General features: G+C 42.5%; 1 protein-coding gene across 1 annotated transcript; it reads right to left on the reverse strand.

Moving 5' to 3' along the window:
- Positions 1 to 8,017: 8,017 nt before the first annotated feature.
- Positions 8,018 to 14,723, reverse strand: LOC107376616 (MAPK regulated corepressor interacting protein 2). Its single transcript, XM_015945803.3, has 5 exons — positions 14,446 to 14,723; positions 14,312 to 14,381; positions 13,971 to 14,110; positions 10,442 to 10,546; positions 8,018 to 8,214 (listed from the first exon to the last, which is right to left on the reverse strand). The coding sequence occupies exons 1-5, from the start codon at positions 14,495 to 14,497 to the stop codon at positions 8,144 to 8,146; spliced, it is 438 nt and encodes a 145-aa protein (XP_015801289.1). The 5' UTR covers positions 14,498 to 14,723; the 3' UTR covers positions 8,018 to 8,143.
- Positions 14,724 to 15,966: the final 1,243 nt, after the last annotated feature.

The following is a 15,966-nucleotide window of genomic DNA, read 5'->3' on the forward strand; positions in this document are numbered from 1 at the left end:
TGTGACTTCTCTTAAGCAGCTTTGCACAGAATCCTATCTAAAAGTCTCATGTAGAGGAATTTTTAGACTTTTAAAATACCGCATGGACACGGCTACACACAATTCCCACATTATAAAGCACACCCTTCTTATAAATGTGTATACATTTTGGATCATATGTCATCTACATACTTACATTTTGTCATAAATGGCCAATTGAAAGTGCCTTATGGCAGATCTAGGGCATTTAATGGGTAATCACAGCAACAGAGAGGTCTAGAAAATTCCTTTTCACTGAGACTGATTGAGTCACTTAAGTCAAGTAGAGGCATGGAAAAACATTTCCTTATCTTTGAGATGCACAGCTTTGTTGCAGTGGTGAATGGTTTGAGTGTGACAAACCTAAAAGAAGAAGTGGTGAATGGCAATTAATATGAAGGTGAAGAGGAAGATCACAATAGTCATTTAATGATGTCATCCAAAATGGCTGATTCACAGGGATGACTGAGACATTCTAGATCTAAGAGGAACATTTACTGAAAACATTTAATTTAACGCAAAGGGGCTTTAGGCAAGTATTTATTTTTATAAACTATCTGCTCACTCCATTTGTACCCGTACGCTCACTGAGGTCGGCTGATCACTTGTTACTCTGCACACGAGCATTAATTATAAGGTTCAGAGGGAGCAGGCTTTTGTGCATGCCACCCCTGTGCTCTAGAATGTGCTGCCCTCTCAGTTAGACAGGCATCATCCAATGACAGTTTTAAATCACGCTTAAAGACCCACTTTGGCGTTTGGCCTATGTTGTGTTCATGGCTGTATTTATTGACTGTTTTTAATCAGTTTTGTAATATTCTTTTATTTTTTGTTTTTATGATGATGTCATGTGCAGCACTTTGGTCGGCTCTCATGCTGTTTTTTACATGTGCTATAAAACAAACAAGCCAGTAGCAAGAAACCTGGGAAGGCAACACCTGCGAGAGGCTGGGATCGTACAGTTCCAGCAGGTCGGTTGATTTAACACTGGGCCAGTTCAGAACATAGATCTAATAGGACTGCTCAAGGGAACCTTAATCGATGGATCATCCAGTCATCATCATGGGCAAAGAAATCTGGATGGTTTCTAAAAACTTTCCTAATTCCTATTCTGTCATTATTGTGATCTTCAAAAAGCACTTTCATTCTGAAGCCTATGCAAGAAAGTCACTGCAGCCTTTATATGTCTACTCTGATTACTTCAATTTATACACACCTGATCACATTTGATGCACCAATAAGTGCAATTGCTATATAATTTAGAGATGTAGAAATAAACATTCTGTGATTTAACTCTTATATATTGTTTTTAATTTAGATTAGTTTTTGAAATCTTTGTTTTGTTCCGAGACATGGGATGGGAGCTGTGTGTGTGTGTGTGTGTGTGTGTGTGTGTGTGTGTGTGTGTGTGTGTGTGTGTGTGTGCGTGCGTGCGTGTGTGTGTGTGTGTGTGTGTGTGTGTGTGTGTGTGTGTGTGTGTGTGTGTGTGTGTGTGTGTGAGTGAGGGGGTCTACAAGTCTGTAAACACAGCTGTAAATGAGTGTGCTCAAGGCTCAGGGATTGTTTACGTTGCTGACATTTTTCCTTCACGTTTTTTTCTCTATAAAATCCAAACTTTGCATAGGAAATGATTTACGCAACTTTCATTCCCATTTTGCGTGTAAGCAAGTTTATTTTTAATTAGACCCCTGATATTTTTAGGATTGTGTGCTAGGTTTGTTCCGTATTATTGATATTCTATTAAAGCTGCTTTCCGAAGTTTTCCCCTTTCAGAAATGATGTCAGAAATCCGTAAAAGTAATTATCTTATCATGTACTGTGATATAATGTAAGCATTACGTCTTTTTATTTTTTATTTTGGGGGGCTACGCCCTGCCCCGCAGAGCTCTGTGCAATAGGAAACTGAGCGCCGACCAGAACTAACCAATAGTGTTAGACTACCGCTTACATGCTTCAAATTTAAGGAATACCTCGGCTGATGCAGAGTTGATGAACTTTTCACGGACAAGAAAGTCTCTGAAATATAAATATATGAGAACAACACGACATGAGAATAATACTCGTAAAACAACTTGTTTTAGCTCTGTTTGTCAGCTAGAGTAGCACATTTGTAAACAAAAACGTGAAGTCGCCATCTTAAAAAAACAGAGGAACAAAGATGTGTGAAATGCTTGTCAGCCACTAGATGGTGCCATCGGATAAGAGAAATACTCCGGACAGATGCTTTAATATTGGCCAAAATCAGCATACCGATTTTATTGACTTCTCTTGTTTGGTTCTTTGTGCAATGCTCCAGCTGTTTTATTCTTTTATATTATTCTTTTAACCTTATATGTTTTTACCCCTGTACAGCACTTTGGTCAGCTCACATGCTGTTTTTAAATGTGCTTTATCAAATAAATGGAATGGAATGAATGGAATTAAAATGTAATATTGGGTAATATCTGTATCAGGTTTCAGTCTTTTAATGACACATCTTTTACATACCATACACATAATATATATCAAACTCTTCAGCTACTTCTCACCTCACTAAAAAGGTCAAAATATGATAGATCTGAGGTAGTTTTTGAGGCATTTTAGTTTATTTGGCACAACTTGTGAAGTAGAAATACGCTGTCCTCACATCACACAGCTACACGTAAATATCCAGATAACAAATGACTGAAACTAAAATAAGAATCTCCACCCAAGGCTTGCTTTTCTTAGATCTTTAGATCAGAAAAAAACACTCAGGCTGCAAAAGCTCAGGGGGTTGAGCAGGCTTGCCTCGTGATTGGAGGATTGTGGGAATGATTCCAGCTCCCGCCAGGGGCATTCTGCTGCTATTTCCCTGGGAAAACACTTCACCTGACTGGCCTATGTAGGTGATGGAATCCTCGCCTCTGTCAGACCACCCCAGAGCAGCTGTGGCCACATAGTGACTCATCGTCACTGGCAGTGTTTGAATGTGAACGTGTGTGAATAACGATGAGCGCTTAGAAAAGTGTTAGATAAATCCTGTCCAATATTATTGTTGTTGTTGTTGTTGTTACATTTTATTAACTGCAAAATACAGAATAAGAAAAATTACATTTCTAACTAATACACACATCTTAGCATCAGACTTAGGCAGAATGAGATTCAGCTGCTGTTGTTGTTGGCAGTAATCCCATTACTAACTTAAGCTGAAGTAGTTGTCATTTTACACATAAAATTATTCAAAAGTCAGCATTCATGATAGAAGATATTTGATGTTACTAACCTCCAATGCTTGTTTGTTTGTTTGTTTGTTTCTGAGGGGAACACAACATATATCGATATCAGAAATTAGGAGTCAGACATTATTGGATATCGGTTAAAAAGAAAAGCCAGTATCGAGCGTCTCTACCAGTAAGTAATCAGATCCATTTAATGTGACAGTGTGTCTTTCTCCTGGCGATAGGGGGCAGTAGATACTTAAATTGTTGCAAGCAAGCTTTATTTTTGAGTTGGAGTAAGACCTTACCAACGGATCTCAATTAGGGTCAAAAAGCCCTGGGGAGTGCAAACTTCAGCTAAATAAAAAGCACAACAGACTCCCTTTCATCAGTGGCAATGAGTAAAGAGGTAAATGTGTAAAACAACAATGTTCATGAATGGTTTTGTAATCGCTTGTTACAAATCAGTAAATGCATTTTGACCTCATGGGCTCCCATAGAAGGTAACATGGCATCTAATATGGCGTCGCTCAGAGACTTAGACCCACTCCCATGTATTATAGATCTGTTTTCTATGGTTAGATGTTAGAAGCTGCCAATATTTTTCAACAACTGGGCATCATTTCCTTCATTTTACACAACATTTCAATGGATATTTCAAGAGATTAATGATAAAAACTACACATTGTCCCTTTGTGAGAAACAAAGACTGAACCAAAATGTTTGATTCATTTACTTCTTTACATGTAAGTAAACAGAACTACAGTAGAAGCCAATTTCAATCATGTAATATTTACATTTCTGTTGTCTTTTTCAGCTCCTGTTTTTGTTTATTTCTGCTTTCTGTTTCCTAAACCATTACATCAGTTTGGTGTCTTTTGTTTATCGTAAGATTCATGTCATTAAAGCTCTAATAATGTTTGTTGAAGTGGTTTGGTTTGATTTTATTGAATTCCCAAATCTACTGTCTAGATTTGCTCTTCATGGTTTACCGTTTGTGTCCCTCCACCCTGCTTCCTGTCACATGGTTATCACTCGTATTTAACCACTGACAACAAGAGGAAATGCATGTGTGCTTCACTGGAAGCAGCTATGAGAACGTTCCACTGAGTCACATTTTACCCAAATTATTGTAAAATATAAGACTAAGTTATTGTTCGACTGTAATCATGTGCTTTTTACTATTATTTTATAATGTAATATTATGTAAATGATTGTAGCATTTTTAAAAGACAGACTACTGCACATAAGATAACTATTTAGATGGATTTTGTATGAACCCTCTCAGGCTCAAAATAAGTTTTGATAAAAAGACAAACAACTAAGTCCTGCAGGGGTACTTCTGAGTTAAAAAATGCTCATGAATTACGTATGTGGAGTAACCAGGTAGGTAGGTTTTAACGTTGCAAATCTGCAACGCCGGCCTCCAGAGGGTTAATGCTTTATGTGTAGCCAAACGCCAAATAATCCACAGACTTTGTTTCGGTGGTTTTGGACTTCTGCTCTGAAACACAGAGACAAATGCTGGACAGTATAGGAAATAAAAGGCTTTTTTAATCACAAACCATGCAAAAAAAATTACAGTCATTAATGGGTAATCACAGCAACAGAGAGGTCTAGAAAATTCCTTTTCACTGAGACTGATTGAGTCACTTAAGTCAAGTAGAGGCATGGAAACACCCATAAACAACCAAAGAAGTTTGAAGCCAAAAAAACACACAAAATAATCAGAAAAAAAGATCAAAGAAACAAATTAGTCCAAAAATGTGCTAAGCTTGAGCCCACACTTGTGTCATTTGTGTTTCTTTTTTTTTTTTTTTTGTGTTTTCTGAACTTGTTGGGAACACACCTGGAAAATCCTCCGTCTCCATCCATGCGCCTGTTGTTTATACCGGGGACCAGCTGTTGGCGCTGCGGACACGGTCTCTCTTCTCAGAAGAGCTGATTCTGCCCCCAGAATTAAGGAGGAAATGTAAAGAGGGACGTAAGCTCCAGGAGAGAAAACAGAGATCTAAACCATTTTTACTCTCCGTGATTATGGGAAATGTCTGTTCCCAATAAGATTGATGAGCTCACAGCGCAGAGCAGGCTGCAGTGGGACTACAGACAGTGTAGTGTAGTCTTTTTTAATGGAAACATGGATGGATGAGCTCATAGCTGACTCTGAGGTTTCCCTGGAAGGATTTAAACTCACGCGGGCCAACAGGAGTGCAGAGCGGTTAGCGCAAAGGTGGGGGTCTGGCTGTGTTTATTAAGGAGAACTGGTAAATCTTGGCACATGTGACCCTTAAACAAAAACTCTGCACAAAAGACATTGAGTTATTGGCTGTTGGCCTTTGGCCCTATTACATCCTGAGAGAGTTTTCACATGTAACAGCAATTAATGTGAACATCCCCCCTCAGCTGACGCGGTCGCTGCATGTGAGCGGCTCCAAAGTTCCGTGGAGAAGATCCAGACAGCTCATCTGGATTTTCACGTAAAAAAAATACCATGAAATTGAGGACTGAGGGAGCAACAGAAAGGCTGAGGAACTGTTTCCAAACCAGGAGGAGCAATGTGGTTTCCGGACTCCGCCAGGGCTGCCCTTTGTCATCAGTTCTGTTCATTACCTTTATGGACAGAATTTCTAGGCGCAGCCGTGGTGTGGAGTGTGTCGAGTTTGGTGGCAGGAGAATCTCGTCTCTGCTTTTTGCGGATGATGTGGTCCTCCTAGCTTCATCTCTTGCTCTGACCTTCAGCTCTTGCTGGGTAGGTTCGCGGCCGAGTGTGAAGCGGCTGGGATGAGGATCAGCGCCTCCAAATCTGAGACCATGGTTCTCGACCGGGAAAGGGTGGCTTGCCAACTCAGGGTCGGGGGAGAGGTCCTACCTCAAGTGGAGGAGTTTAAGTATCTCGGGGTCTTGTTCACGAGTGAGGGTAGGAGGGATCGGGAGATCGACAGGCGGATTGGTTCTGCGTCTGCAGTGATGCCGACGCTGAGCCGATCTGTCGTGGTGCTGAGCCAGAAAGCCAGGCTCTCGATTTACCGGTCGATCTACGTCCCAATCCTCACCTATGGTCATGAGCTTTGGGTAATGACCGAAAGAACAAGATCGCGGATACAAGCGGCCGAAATGAGTTTCCTCCGTAGGGTGGCCGGGCTCAGCCTTAGAGATAGGGTGAGGAGCTCGGACATTCGAGAGAGACTCGGAGTAGAACCGCTGCTCCTCCGGATCGAAAGGAGTCAGTTGAGGTGGTTTGGGCATCTGGTCAGGATGCCTCCTGGACGCCTCCCTGGGGAGATGTTTCGGGCATGTCCTGCCGGCAGGAGGCCCCCGGGTCGACCCAGGACACGTTGGAGAGGTTACATCTCCAATCTGGTCCGAGAACGCCTTGGGGTCCTGCCGGAGGAGCTGGTGGAGGTGGCTGGTGAGAGGATGTCTGGAGCTCCCTAGTTGGGATGCTGCTCCCGCGACCCGGACCCGGATAAGCGGAGGAAGACGACGACTGCCAGCCATTTTCTGATCTGACTGCCAGCGCTTTTGAGCGTTTCTACTGTTTTTGAAGAGTCACAGAACGTTGTGCTCTATGATCATGTAAACACCAAAACTACCAAAAGAGAGTCGACTCACTTCTTACACCAGGCAGAATCGGCGTGTTTCTAGCTTTTTCCATTCTTTCACAGCCTGTTGACAAAGCGTAAGCTGCAGAAGCCTTTCCGGTTTGCGCCTGACTTTTTTCACAACAGCGTCTCAAAACGATATCATAATTCATAGATTTCTTGCTTCCTGATCATGTGACGTGACTCACACAGGTGAAGATCAGCTTTAAAGCCGTGCTGTTTACTCTTACGGTGCGGGGGCTCGTTCCCAGGCCCGCCCGGTTAAAATAAACGTCTTTGTCCATGAATAAGTTAAACATCTGCATGATAAAAAGCAGAACGTGAGAATATAAGATGCTTGAAGTATAAAGGATTACAAACACGCATTTAAAAAGCTACAGGTTTACCAGGTTGTGAATTGGAACTGAAGCAGATCTACCTTTAAAAACAAGACCTGTACACAAGGGCTGTGATCCCACCAGCTTCGGTGTTTTTACACATCTCTGTGTTTTCCAGATCTACGACAACGCCATGATCACAGCAGGCTTGAATGATGATCCACGGCCGATGATTTCCTGCCTCAATGACCTCCTGTGTAAAGCGCTGGAGAAGCACTGACCACCTCCTGCAGACTGGTCTGGTTATGATTCCAGTGGCCTGCATACTGGAGCAGGATGAGACCTTAAACACTACTGGAGCTGTGGAGCACTTACCTTCTGCTGATGGAGCACACGTGTTGGAGTTAACTGCTGAAAACGAGCTGCTGGAAGCTTCTCCATTAACTTATTTCTTTTGTCAGATCAATATTCTCACTGAGCTTTACGGCCATAATTATTTCTGTGGCTTTCATATGGAGTACAGTTCCAGGAGGATTGCCATATTGTTACAGGTTTATGTGAATGTTTCAAATGTAAACAATAACAGCTGAAATCGGACTAGAGTGGTGGTTGGAAATCAAACGTGTCCTAAATGTTGTTTCAAACATCGTGAAACATTTCTGCTTAAACCAGGATACTTGAAATGATGAATTCACAAGAATTATTTGAAAACTTCATCCTTTTTTTGCAAATAAAAACTGAATCGTCTGTTAAATACATTTTTACTGCGTTTTAAAGGTTGTCTGCTGTGAGGAGGAAACTTCTGCTTTAAGACATTTTTCCGCTGCAGTCCGACTCAGACCGAGTTGTCAGAAGGCAAGAGTTCAAGTCAAGTAGCCCTCGACTCTGGTTTTAGCATTCCAACACCAACTGGACCACATCAGGGAAGTTCGAGCCATCAAATCAACGGCTCAGGGTTCATTTTCCGTTTTGGCCCCATTCTTCAAGTCTGACCTCTCAAAGAACCGCATCAGATCCACTTTAAGCATCAAGAGGGCTTGTCTATGTTGGCTAAGAAGCTTTGGGCCCACCATTCATCCAGATCTATGGGAACAAAACCTCAGGAGAAGGAAAAGGTCAGTTTAGGAGTAAATAAGATACTGGAGATGTGTGAAACACTGATATCAGGATTTAACTTGTTTAAATTACCTGTATTTGATATAGCGCCTTCTAGAGTGCTACAAAAACACATTTTAGGTGACAAAAACAAACTATTGGAGCCTGCTGGATGTGACCTTTTTCTCTTCACATATCCCACACCCTGCCTTTGAATTGTCACTGTAGTTAAAATGGGTCCAAATCTTGCTGCCTGTCCTGATTTCCTCACCTTTCTGCAGCACCATTTATTTTTCTTTGCTCCTCCTTTACAGATTTGTCCCCACCAATATCTACAGGTGGAACTGTCCCAGGCATTTTGCGTGTGTGTGTGTGTGTGTGTGTGTGTGTGTGTGTGTGTGTGTGTGTGTGTGTGTGTGTGTGTGTGTGTGTGTGTGTGTGTGTGTGTGTGTGTGTGTGTGTGTGTGTGTGTGTGTGTGTGTGTGTGTGTGTTTCCATTTGTCAGAGGCTCAGGGTAGGATGGGGGTGTGGGTTCAGTCTCCATCACTCACTGGGAATAGAGACCCACTTGGTTTATGCTTGACGCATTCACTTTCCGCTTGGTGATGTGGCTCGCGGATGGAACGCGCTTCACAACTCGCAACATTTAAGGTTCATGTGACTTGTCTCTGCGGTGAGCCAATATTCTCCCAAACTGTAGGGGGCAGCATGGAGCTCTATGGCATGCATCCAACACTAAACCGTAGTAGAAGTAAAAATGACTGTTTACAACATGGCATTCCAGCATTTTTTAACAGCGTCCTCTTCAGGGGCGGCGTTAGGCCCGGCTACTTGGGCTCAAGCCCCGGATGTTTTATGAAAAGCCCTGGATCTAAATCGCGGAAGTAACATGCAGTACCAAAGTCCAACAGAGAGGGAGCAGCTGGCAGTAATTTGTATACAGCCTGCCTGAGGCTCCACCACTGAAGAAGAAGTCCTTCAGCAGTCGGCTTCTTCTACACTCTCTGCCTGAAACGCATGTGTGAAGATGGACATAAGGACGTTTTTTAGACCAAAAGTACCGCGACAGAACCCCAGCTTTGATGAGACTGGTGATGACTCAGGTTTGTGAGTCTTATTTGAAAATATTTGTTGTGCTGCTGGTTTGCCTAAAGTTAGCTTACTATCAGGTAAAGTTGTTGGAGAAAGAAAGGGAATATTTACTATCGTCTCACACTAAACACTAACAGGAACAATACTCTGCCCTGAATATGCTTAATATGTAGCTTCAGATAAAAAATTATGTGGTACAAGACAAATATATATGATGTTGACTAGTGTGTGTGTGTGTGTGTGTGTGTGTGTGTGTGTGTGTGTGTGTGTGTGTGTGTGTGTGTGTGTGTGTGTGTGTGTGTGTGTGTGTGTGTGTGTGTGTGTGTGTGTGTGTGTGTGTGTGTGTGTGTGTGTGTGTGTGTTAGTTAAGCCCCGGATCTTTTTCAGTCCTAAATCCGCCCCTGGTCCTCATCTTTTCCGACAGTGCGAGCTATTTGTCTCCAAAGAGTTATCAACAACATGTTGATCACGGTGATCTCTGAGAGCTGAATCATACAAATGTCTGTATTTACGAACCGTTTTTTCTTTTTTTTTTTAAACAAGTTTTATTTAACCAATGAAGCTTACACTGCCATACTAGTTCTTGCCAGTCCGCCATGTTTTTCCGCGTCCGACCCTCCGCGTGGTTAGAAAATTTCCTAGTTGCGCGGTGCGGAAATTTTGGGCCGTGCGGAGGCGCGGTGGAGGGGCGTGGTTGTTAAAATGACGCAATTTCGCCGCGCGGAGCCGTGCGGACCTGGCGGACGCGGTAAGCATAAACCAACACAGCCACACAAGGGGTCCTCAGACATCAACATAAAACTGAAAAACAATGGCTGAAGCTACATTTCTAACATAATTGTTACAAAAACTACTAAATTATCATGATTGGACACAAGTTAGTATGAGCTGAAGCTGTTCTCTTTATGCCCTAAATTATTTAGCTTTTTTAGGCATTTTTGTTTTCTCAAATCAGATATCTGGGGTTAGCCTGGCCTGCCAGACTGGTTGTGATTATGTAAATAATGAAATAAGCAGATCAGTAGCTTTAGGAGATTTTGGGTGGAAGAGATGCAGCTTTAGCTGAGAAGATCTTTACACAACTATCAAAGAACTGATAAAATCAGACTAAACCAGCACGAGTAGCAGCTGTACTCACTGTCCAAGTGCAGCCCAGGAGTGGTCTCTTTGTAGTGAACTGTTCTCTGGGACACCTCAAGTCCTGGACCTGTCTCGACCTCCTGATGAACCACAGCTCGCCAGGCTGAAAACACATCAGCTACGTCATCCATCTGGTTTGTTATTATAGCACCAAATCACAAGAGTCGTCTCAAGGTACTTCACAAAGTAAATCAGTTCATTGTGTCAATTAGCTAAAGGTTTCCATTGTAAGGAAACCTATCAGAGTGCATGGAGTCACCGACGTCCCCATACTAAAGCATGTAGCGACAGTGGAGAAGAAAACTCTCCTTCAACGGGACCTCCAGCAGAACCTGGCTCAGTCTGAGCAGCCGTCTTCCATGACTGACTGGTTTGAGAAGACAGAGCCAATTCACACACGTCATCTCTCAAAATAAAATATGCTCCAAGTTAAAATACAAAAAGGAAGTAAAGTCTATGAGGGGCACTGCTGACATACAGTACCGGTCAAAAGTTTTAGAATGCCCCAATGTTTCCAGTTTTTTTTATTGGAAATGATGCAGATTAGAGTCACATTAGAGTCACATTGCACTCTGATATGAAAGCACAGCACAAATAAGCAACTGGAGTTAAAAAAGAAGTCATGGAATGAATTTATAGACCGAAATGTATTCTAAACTTTTGACTCATCAAAGTAGCCGCCTTTGGCAGATATACAGTAACAGCTGAACACACTTGTGGCATTCTTTCTACAATAGAAATCAAATATTCTTCAGAAAGTTCTTCCCATATCTGTTGCAGAAGTTCCCATAAATGTGTGGCACTTGTAGGTTGCTTTGCTTTCACTCTTCTGTCCAGTTCCCAAACCAGCTCCATGGGGTTTAAGTCTGGAGACTGTGCTGGCCACTAGGGATGAGCGAGTACACCACCATCCGTATCTGTTTAACCAACTAAATTATCTGTATCTGTACTCGGAATGGGTGTGGCATAACACGGAAGTGGGCGTGGTTTAACCGGAAGTGGGTGTGGTTTACATCAATATATTATTTTAAGTCTGAAATTGATATGGATTGATCAGAAGTCAATATGTGTATTGTTTATTTGAAAACTACTTACAGAGCAACCTCAGAATTGAGATTACAGTGATCCCTCGCTACTTCGCGGTTCGTTTATCGCGGATTCACGACTTCGCGGATTTTTTCTTTGGAGCCTTATTCAAGGGAAATTCGCCGATTCGTGGTATTTTTCACCGATTCGCGGTATTTTTCTATGCGAAATATCAAGAAATTCCTGTTTTTTTCATCAATTTCATCATAAAATGCACTTTTTGTAATAAAACTATAAAAAAAAACAAGTAAAAAAAAATTTTCTTGAGTTTTACCCACAAAAAGAGAATGTGATCATTCGATAATTCAATATAGTACTGTACTGTAAATATGGTGTCCCTACTTCGCGGATTTTCACCTATCGCGGCCAGGTCTGGAACGCATCTACCGCAATAAACGAGGGATCACTGTAAATATTTTTGATCACAATAGTAAAGAAACTATTACAGAACAAGTGTTTCAATAAAATCAGAACATTAATATTTAAGTGCATGGATTAATACATCTGAACTCATGCAGTAGGAACTAGGAAATATGAAATGCTAGAACCAGACATAACTTTATTTTTTTTTTTTTTTTAATTTGATTAAACTGATTTTTTTCTTAACGTTCTTGACATTTTCCCACACAAAGATAAACAAAACAATGTTGATTAAGTTGTGTGTGAGAGAGATAGAGAGGGTGAGAGAGGGAGTTAAAAAAAAATAAAAAACCCGACCGGAGCGGAGTTAGTGACTGACGCAGCACGTCAGCTCCGTCTTGTCAAAAGCACCATGTAAGTTACGAAAAAAGTAACTTTAAATATTCAACCGAAAAAGAGGCAAGCTGAAGAAAACCTAGGGACTACTGAAGAAACGTGAGCAACAGTGAAGCAATCACAGCGAGATCCATTACGGTTTGTGTGTGTGCGTGGATGAACCGGACGGACTGCGCTCCCGGCCGGCTAGAGTTTTGTGTGTAGGGAGGGGCGGGCGCTCTATGTGACTGGCCAATCAGAGCGTGAAGACAGTCAGTTACCCAATGAGGATTTTCCTTCAGCACGATTACAGATATTTACGAGGCTTTCTCGTTTCATGCTCATATTCGTCAAAAATACTTTATCCGGCTCATCCCTACTGGCCACTCTATTTTTGCAAGCTTACCATCTTGTTCTTTTTTCTTGAGGTAGTTCTGGCATAGCCTGGACTTATGTTTTGGGTCATTATCTTGCTGTAGGATGAACCCCTGAGGGTACCGTGTGGTGCTGGAGAATGCTGTGGTAGCCATTTTGGTTCAGGGTGCCTCTCACTCTGAACAAGTGACCGACCCTGGATCCAGCAAAACAGCCCCAGACCATCACACTTCCTCCTCCATGTTTGACAGTTGATGCCACACACTGGAACCATCCTTTTACCTACTCGACGGCGTACAAAGATCCTGCGTCATGAACCAAAGATTTCAAATTTGGATCCAACACTGCTTTTATGCAGACAGAGGCGGTTGTAAGTGATCCAGAAAAGTTGGAACACCTGTGGGAATTAGTAGCATTAGCTTTCAAGGCTTGATCAACCTCCATTGCTGCAGAACAGCTGGGTACCCTGAAAAAGGCCCTTTTGTATAATTCTGAAATGTACATTATTTTTCAGTTTTGAGTAATGTTGCCTTTTTTTAACCTCTGGCAGTTCACCACTTAACTTTGTACCATTTCAAGCTATTCATTGGACTTGAATGAACTACAATAAGTAACTGGAAAAATTGGGGCGTTCTAAAACTTTTGACTGGTAGTGTATGTTTGTACTTGAACTGAACTCCCTCATCCGATGCAGGATGCTTGAGTTGATCTCTGGTTTCTGCCTGCAGGTCTGCAGCCTTCAGAGAACTCGTTTTGTTTATGGAGGTAAAAAATATTTTGTGTGGAGCTACTAGTGAAGGGAAAAGAGTTTAATGAGAGAACTGGGCCTGTTCTGTGTCCTTGTCCCCTGGACAACAAGGTTACTGAAGTGGTTTATGAGCTGCTGTGACTGAGCTTCAATGCCAACAGGGCACAAAGTTAAAAAAGCAAAAACACAAACAAACGTGCTGAGCCAAGCAAGGTCTCCTGAAGGCAGGGCGAGTGTGAATGCTAAAAAGAACTAAACACTTCAAACCCCCCCCCCCCCCCCCCCCCCAAATAAAGTGCACAGAGTCTCTTCTTGTCTCTGAGATGCTGTTGGGTTCAAATCAAGGCCAAAAATGCATTTAATCCCTCAGCACTTGTGCCGGAGTGGGCCAGGACGTCTGGACGTGAGAGTGTTCCCTCTGCTCAATACCGTTGGTGGCTATCAGTGTCGGGACAGCTGTGTGGGAGTAGCCTTGAAGGGGGAGGAGGTGGCTGATCGTAGCCTTTTAAAATATCTGATAGTGGCACACCATTCACAAAACAGAATTTAAAACATTTTGTCTTCAATCATTGAAAGTTCTCACCTTCAGAGACAAACTTGACGTTTTCCTCATGTGCATAGGAGAACGTCTCTTCACGCTGAATGTCTGAAGGAAGCGCCTGAGCAGAGGGATGGTGCTTTTTTCCATTCAGACGACTGAATACGATCTTGGGTGCAGGAAGGCTGTAAAAGGCAAAAGGTGTTTAGTTGATTTGTCCAAAAAACAAAATGTTTGTAGCAGAGATGTGTTAAATGTGTGGCGCGCGCACACGCACACACACACACACACACACACCACACACACACACACACACACACACACACACACACACACACACACACACACTGATGTGTTGATCGTGTGAAACTGCTGCATACACTTACTCAGGCATGTTCCAGGGTGTTTGTTTGTGCTTAAAGTCGTTGATCTTGTTGTCCAGCTGCTGACTGGGTCCTACAAACAAGTCCAGTTCAAATCGGACAGAATCTAACATGACCCAGCATCGCTCCAGACTCACCTGTCCGTCGCTGCGTCACCAGTTTGCTGGGACCTCTTGTGATTGTGTACATAATTTATGGACAAATTTCCCTGCGTAATTAACATAAAGTTGAATCTGACTGTGCTAAAAACATGTAGGTCATTCGATCGGGTTGAATTTCCCCTACAAGGTGCGGACAGCGACAGGAAGCTCTGGCACCGTGCACCACGCGTTTCTCTGCGTTAAGCTATGGAGCAACAGCCAAGACGCGTCCAGCATCCAACCTGTCACCTTCACGTGCTTCTCTACGCTCTCCTACTGCCGCTGGAGTCCTGCTCTATCATGTCACACAACCTGGTTATCATTCACGAGACTCAGGACGTACCCACCGTCAGAGACGTCCCCTCACGCCTCCTGCGTTTTAAAGAGACAGCGGCCATAGAGAAAACCCCGGATTTCGCGGGAAATGTCTAATTTCAGAAAGTACAAACAACGTAACTTATATTTTCGTTTAAACACTGTGGCGCAATATTTATAATACATGTGTAGTCTGGCAACCTAAAGAAACAAAACTCCCTCTGAGCTGTTTTGGGGACCCCTGACCTGACTATCCGCGCTACGCATCATTATCTGGTCGTTATGTGCTAGATTGCGGAAATGCGCATGCGCAGACCGATTACTACGTCTCCGGCTGTTTACCCGAAAAGACCAAAAGACGGGGTCTATCTCCGGAAGTTACTGCTTGTTGTATTTTTACCTGGCAGTTGTTGTAAATGGCTTGTAAAATATTGTTATTATACCGTAAACAAGAAACTTCTCCCATTATCGTCATTCACGGAATTACGACAAACACTGTGCATTTTTGCTAATATATTAGCAAAATATATTAGCAAATATATTAGCTAGTATAATTATGACTATACTAGTTCTGTATCTTTGTCACCTATTTAAAATAAACCCTGCTTAATAAGCGTGTTACTATACTGTAAACAAGAGCAAAACTGTCGTAACACTTTACGGTCAGAACACCCCGATCTGCCAACAGCTTTTGAATTTACGCACGAAACACCTACCTACTACCTGAAAATTCCAACAAACCCAAAGTGTGTGAATAAACCCACCCAGCTAGCGACATTAGTTTCCCTAGTCGCAAACCCAGCTGGGTTTCACTCACGTGACCCTGAAGTCACACGAACATGGTTTGGCTAAATGACCATAGGCGTCATTTTAACCGGGGACGCCGGGGACATGTCCCCGGCAAAATTTGTGATTGGCAGCTGTGTCCCCCCCACTTTCAAAAACGCCTGCTGATGAGGATTTTTGTTTTACCAGCTCAGATCTTATCCAGGGGTCGGCAACCTATTCCCATCAAAGAGCCATTATTACCCGTTTCCCACAGTAATTCTGGACGGACCTTAATAAGCAGTGACTTAAGTGAAGCAGGCAGGTCGCGCTAGAAAATTTAGTTTAAAAAGACGTCATAAATGTGTTCCCCCGTCATTTTTATTTATAAAATATGAAGTAAAAACTCACAATTTAATTTTCATTCATTTGTCATTA

This window comes from Nothobranchius furzeri, chromosome 12, assembly GCF_043380555.1.
Source record: "Nothobranchius furzeri strain GRZ-AD chromosome 12, NfurGRZ-RIMD1, whole genome shotgun sequence".
Classification (NCBI taxonomy): Eukaryota; Metazoa; Chordata; class Actinopteri; order Cyprinodontiformes; family Nothobranchiidae; genus Nothobranchius; species Nothobranchius furzeri.

Excerpts from the sequence above, each read along its gene's own strand:
- LOC107376616 (XM_015945803.3), bottom strand. The coding sequence starts at position 14,497 with ATGTACACAATCACAAGAGGTCCCAGCAAACTGGTGACGCAGCGACGG. Across the intron at positions 14,382-14,445 it reads GGTGACGCAGCGACGGACAG|GACCCAGTCAGCAGCTGGAC; the intron begins GTGAGTCTGGAG and ends ACTTGTTTGTAG. Across the intron at positions 8,215-10,441 it reads TCCTGGGCTGCACTTGGACA|GTTTTGTTCCCATAGATCTG; the intron begins GTGAGTACAGCT and ends CCTTCTCCTGAG.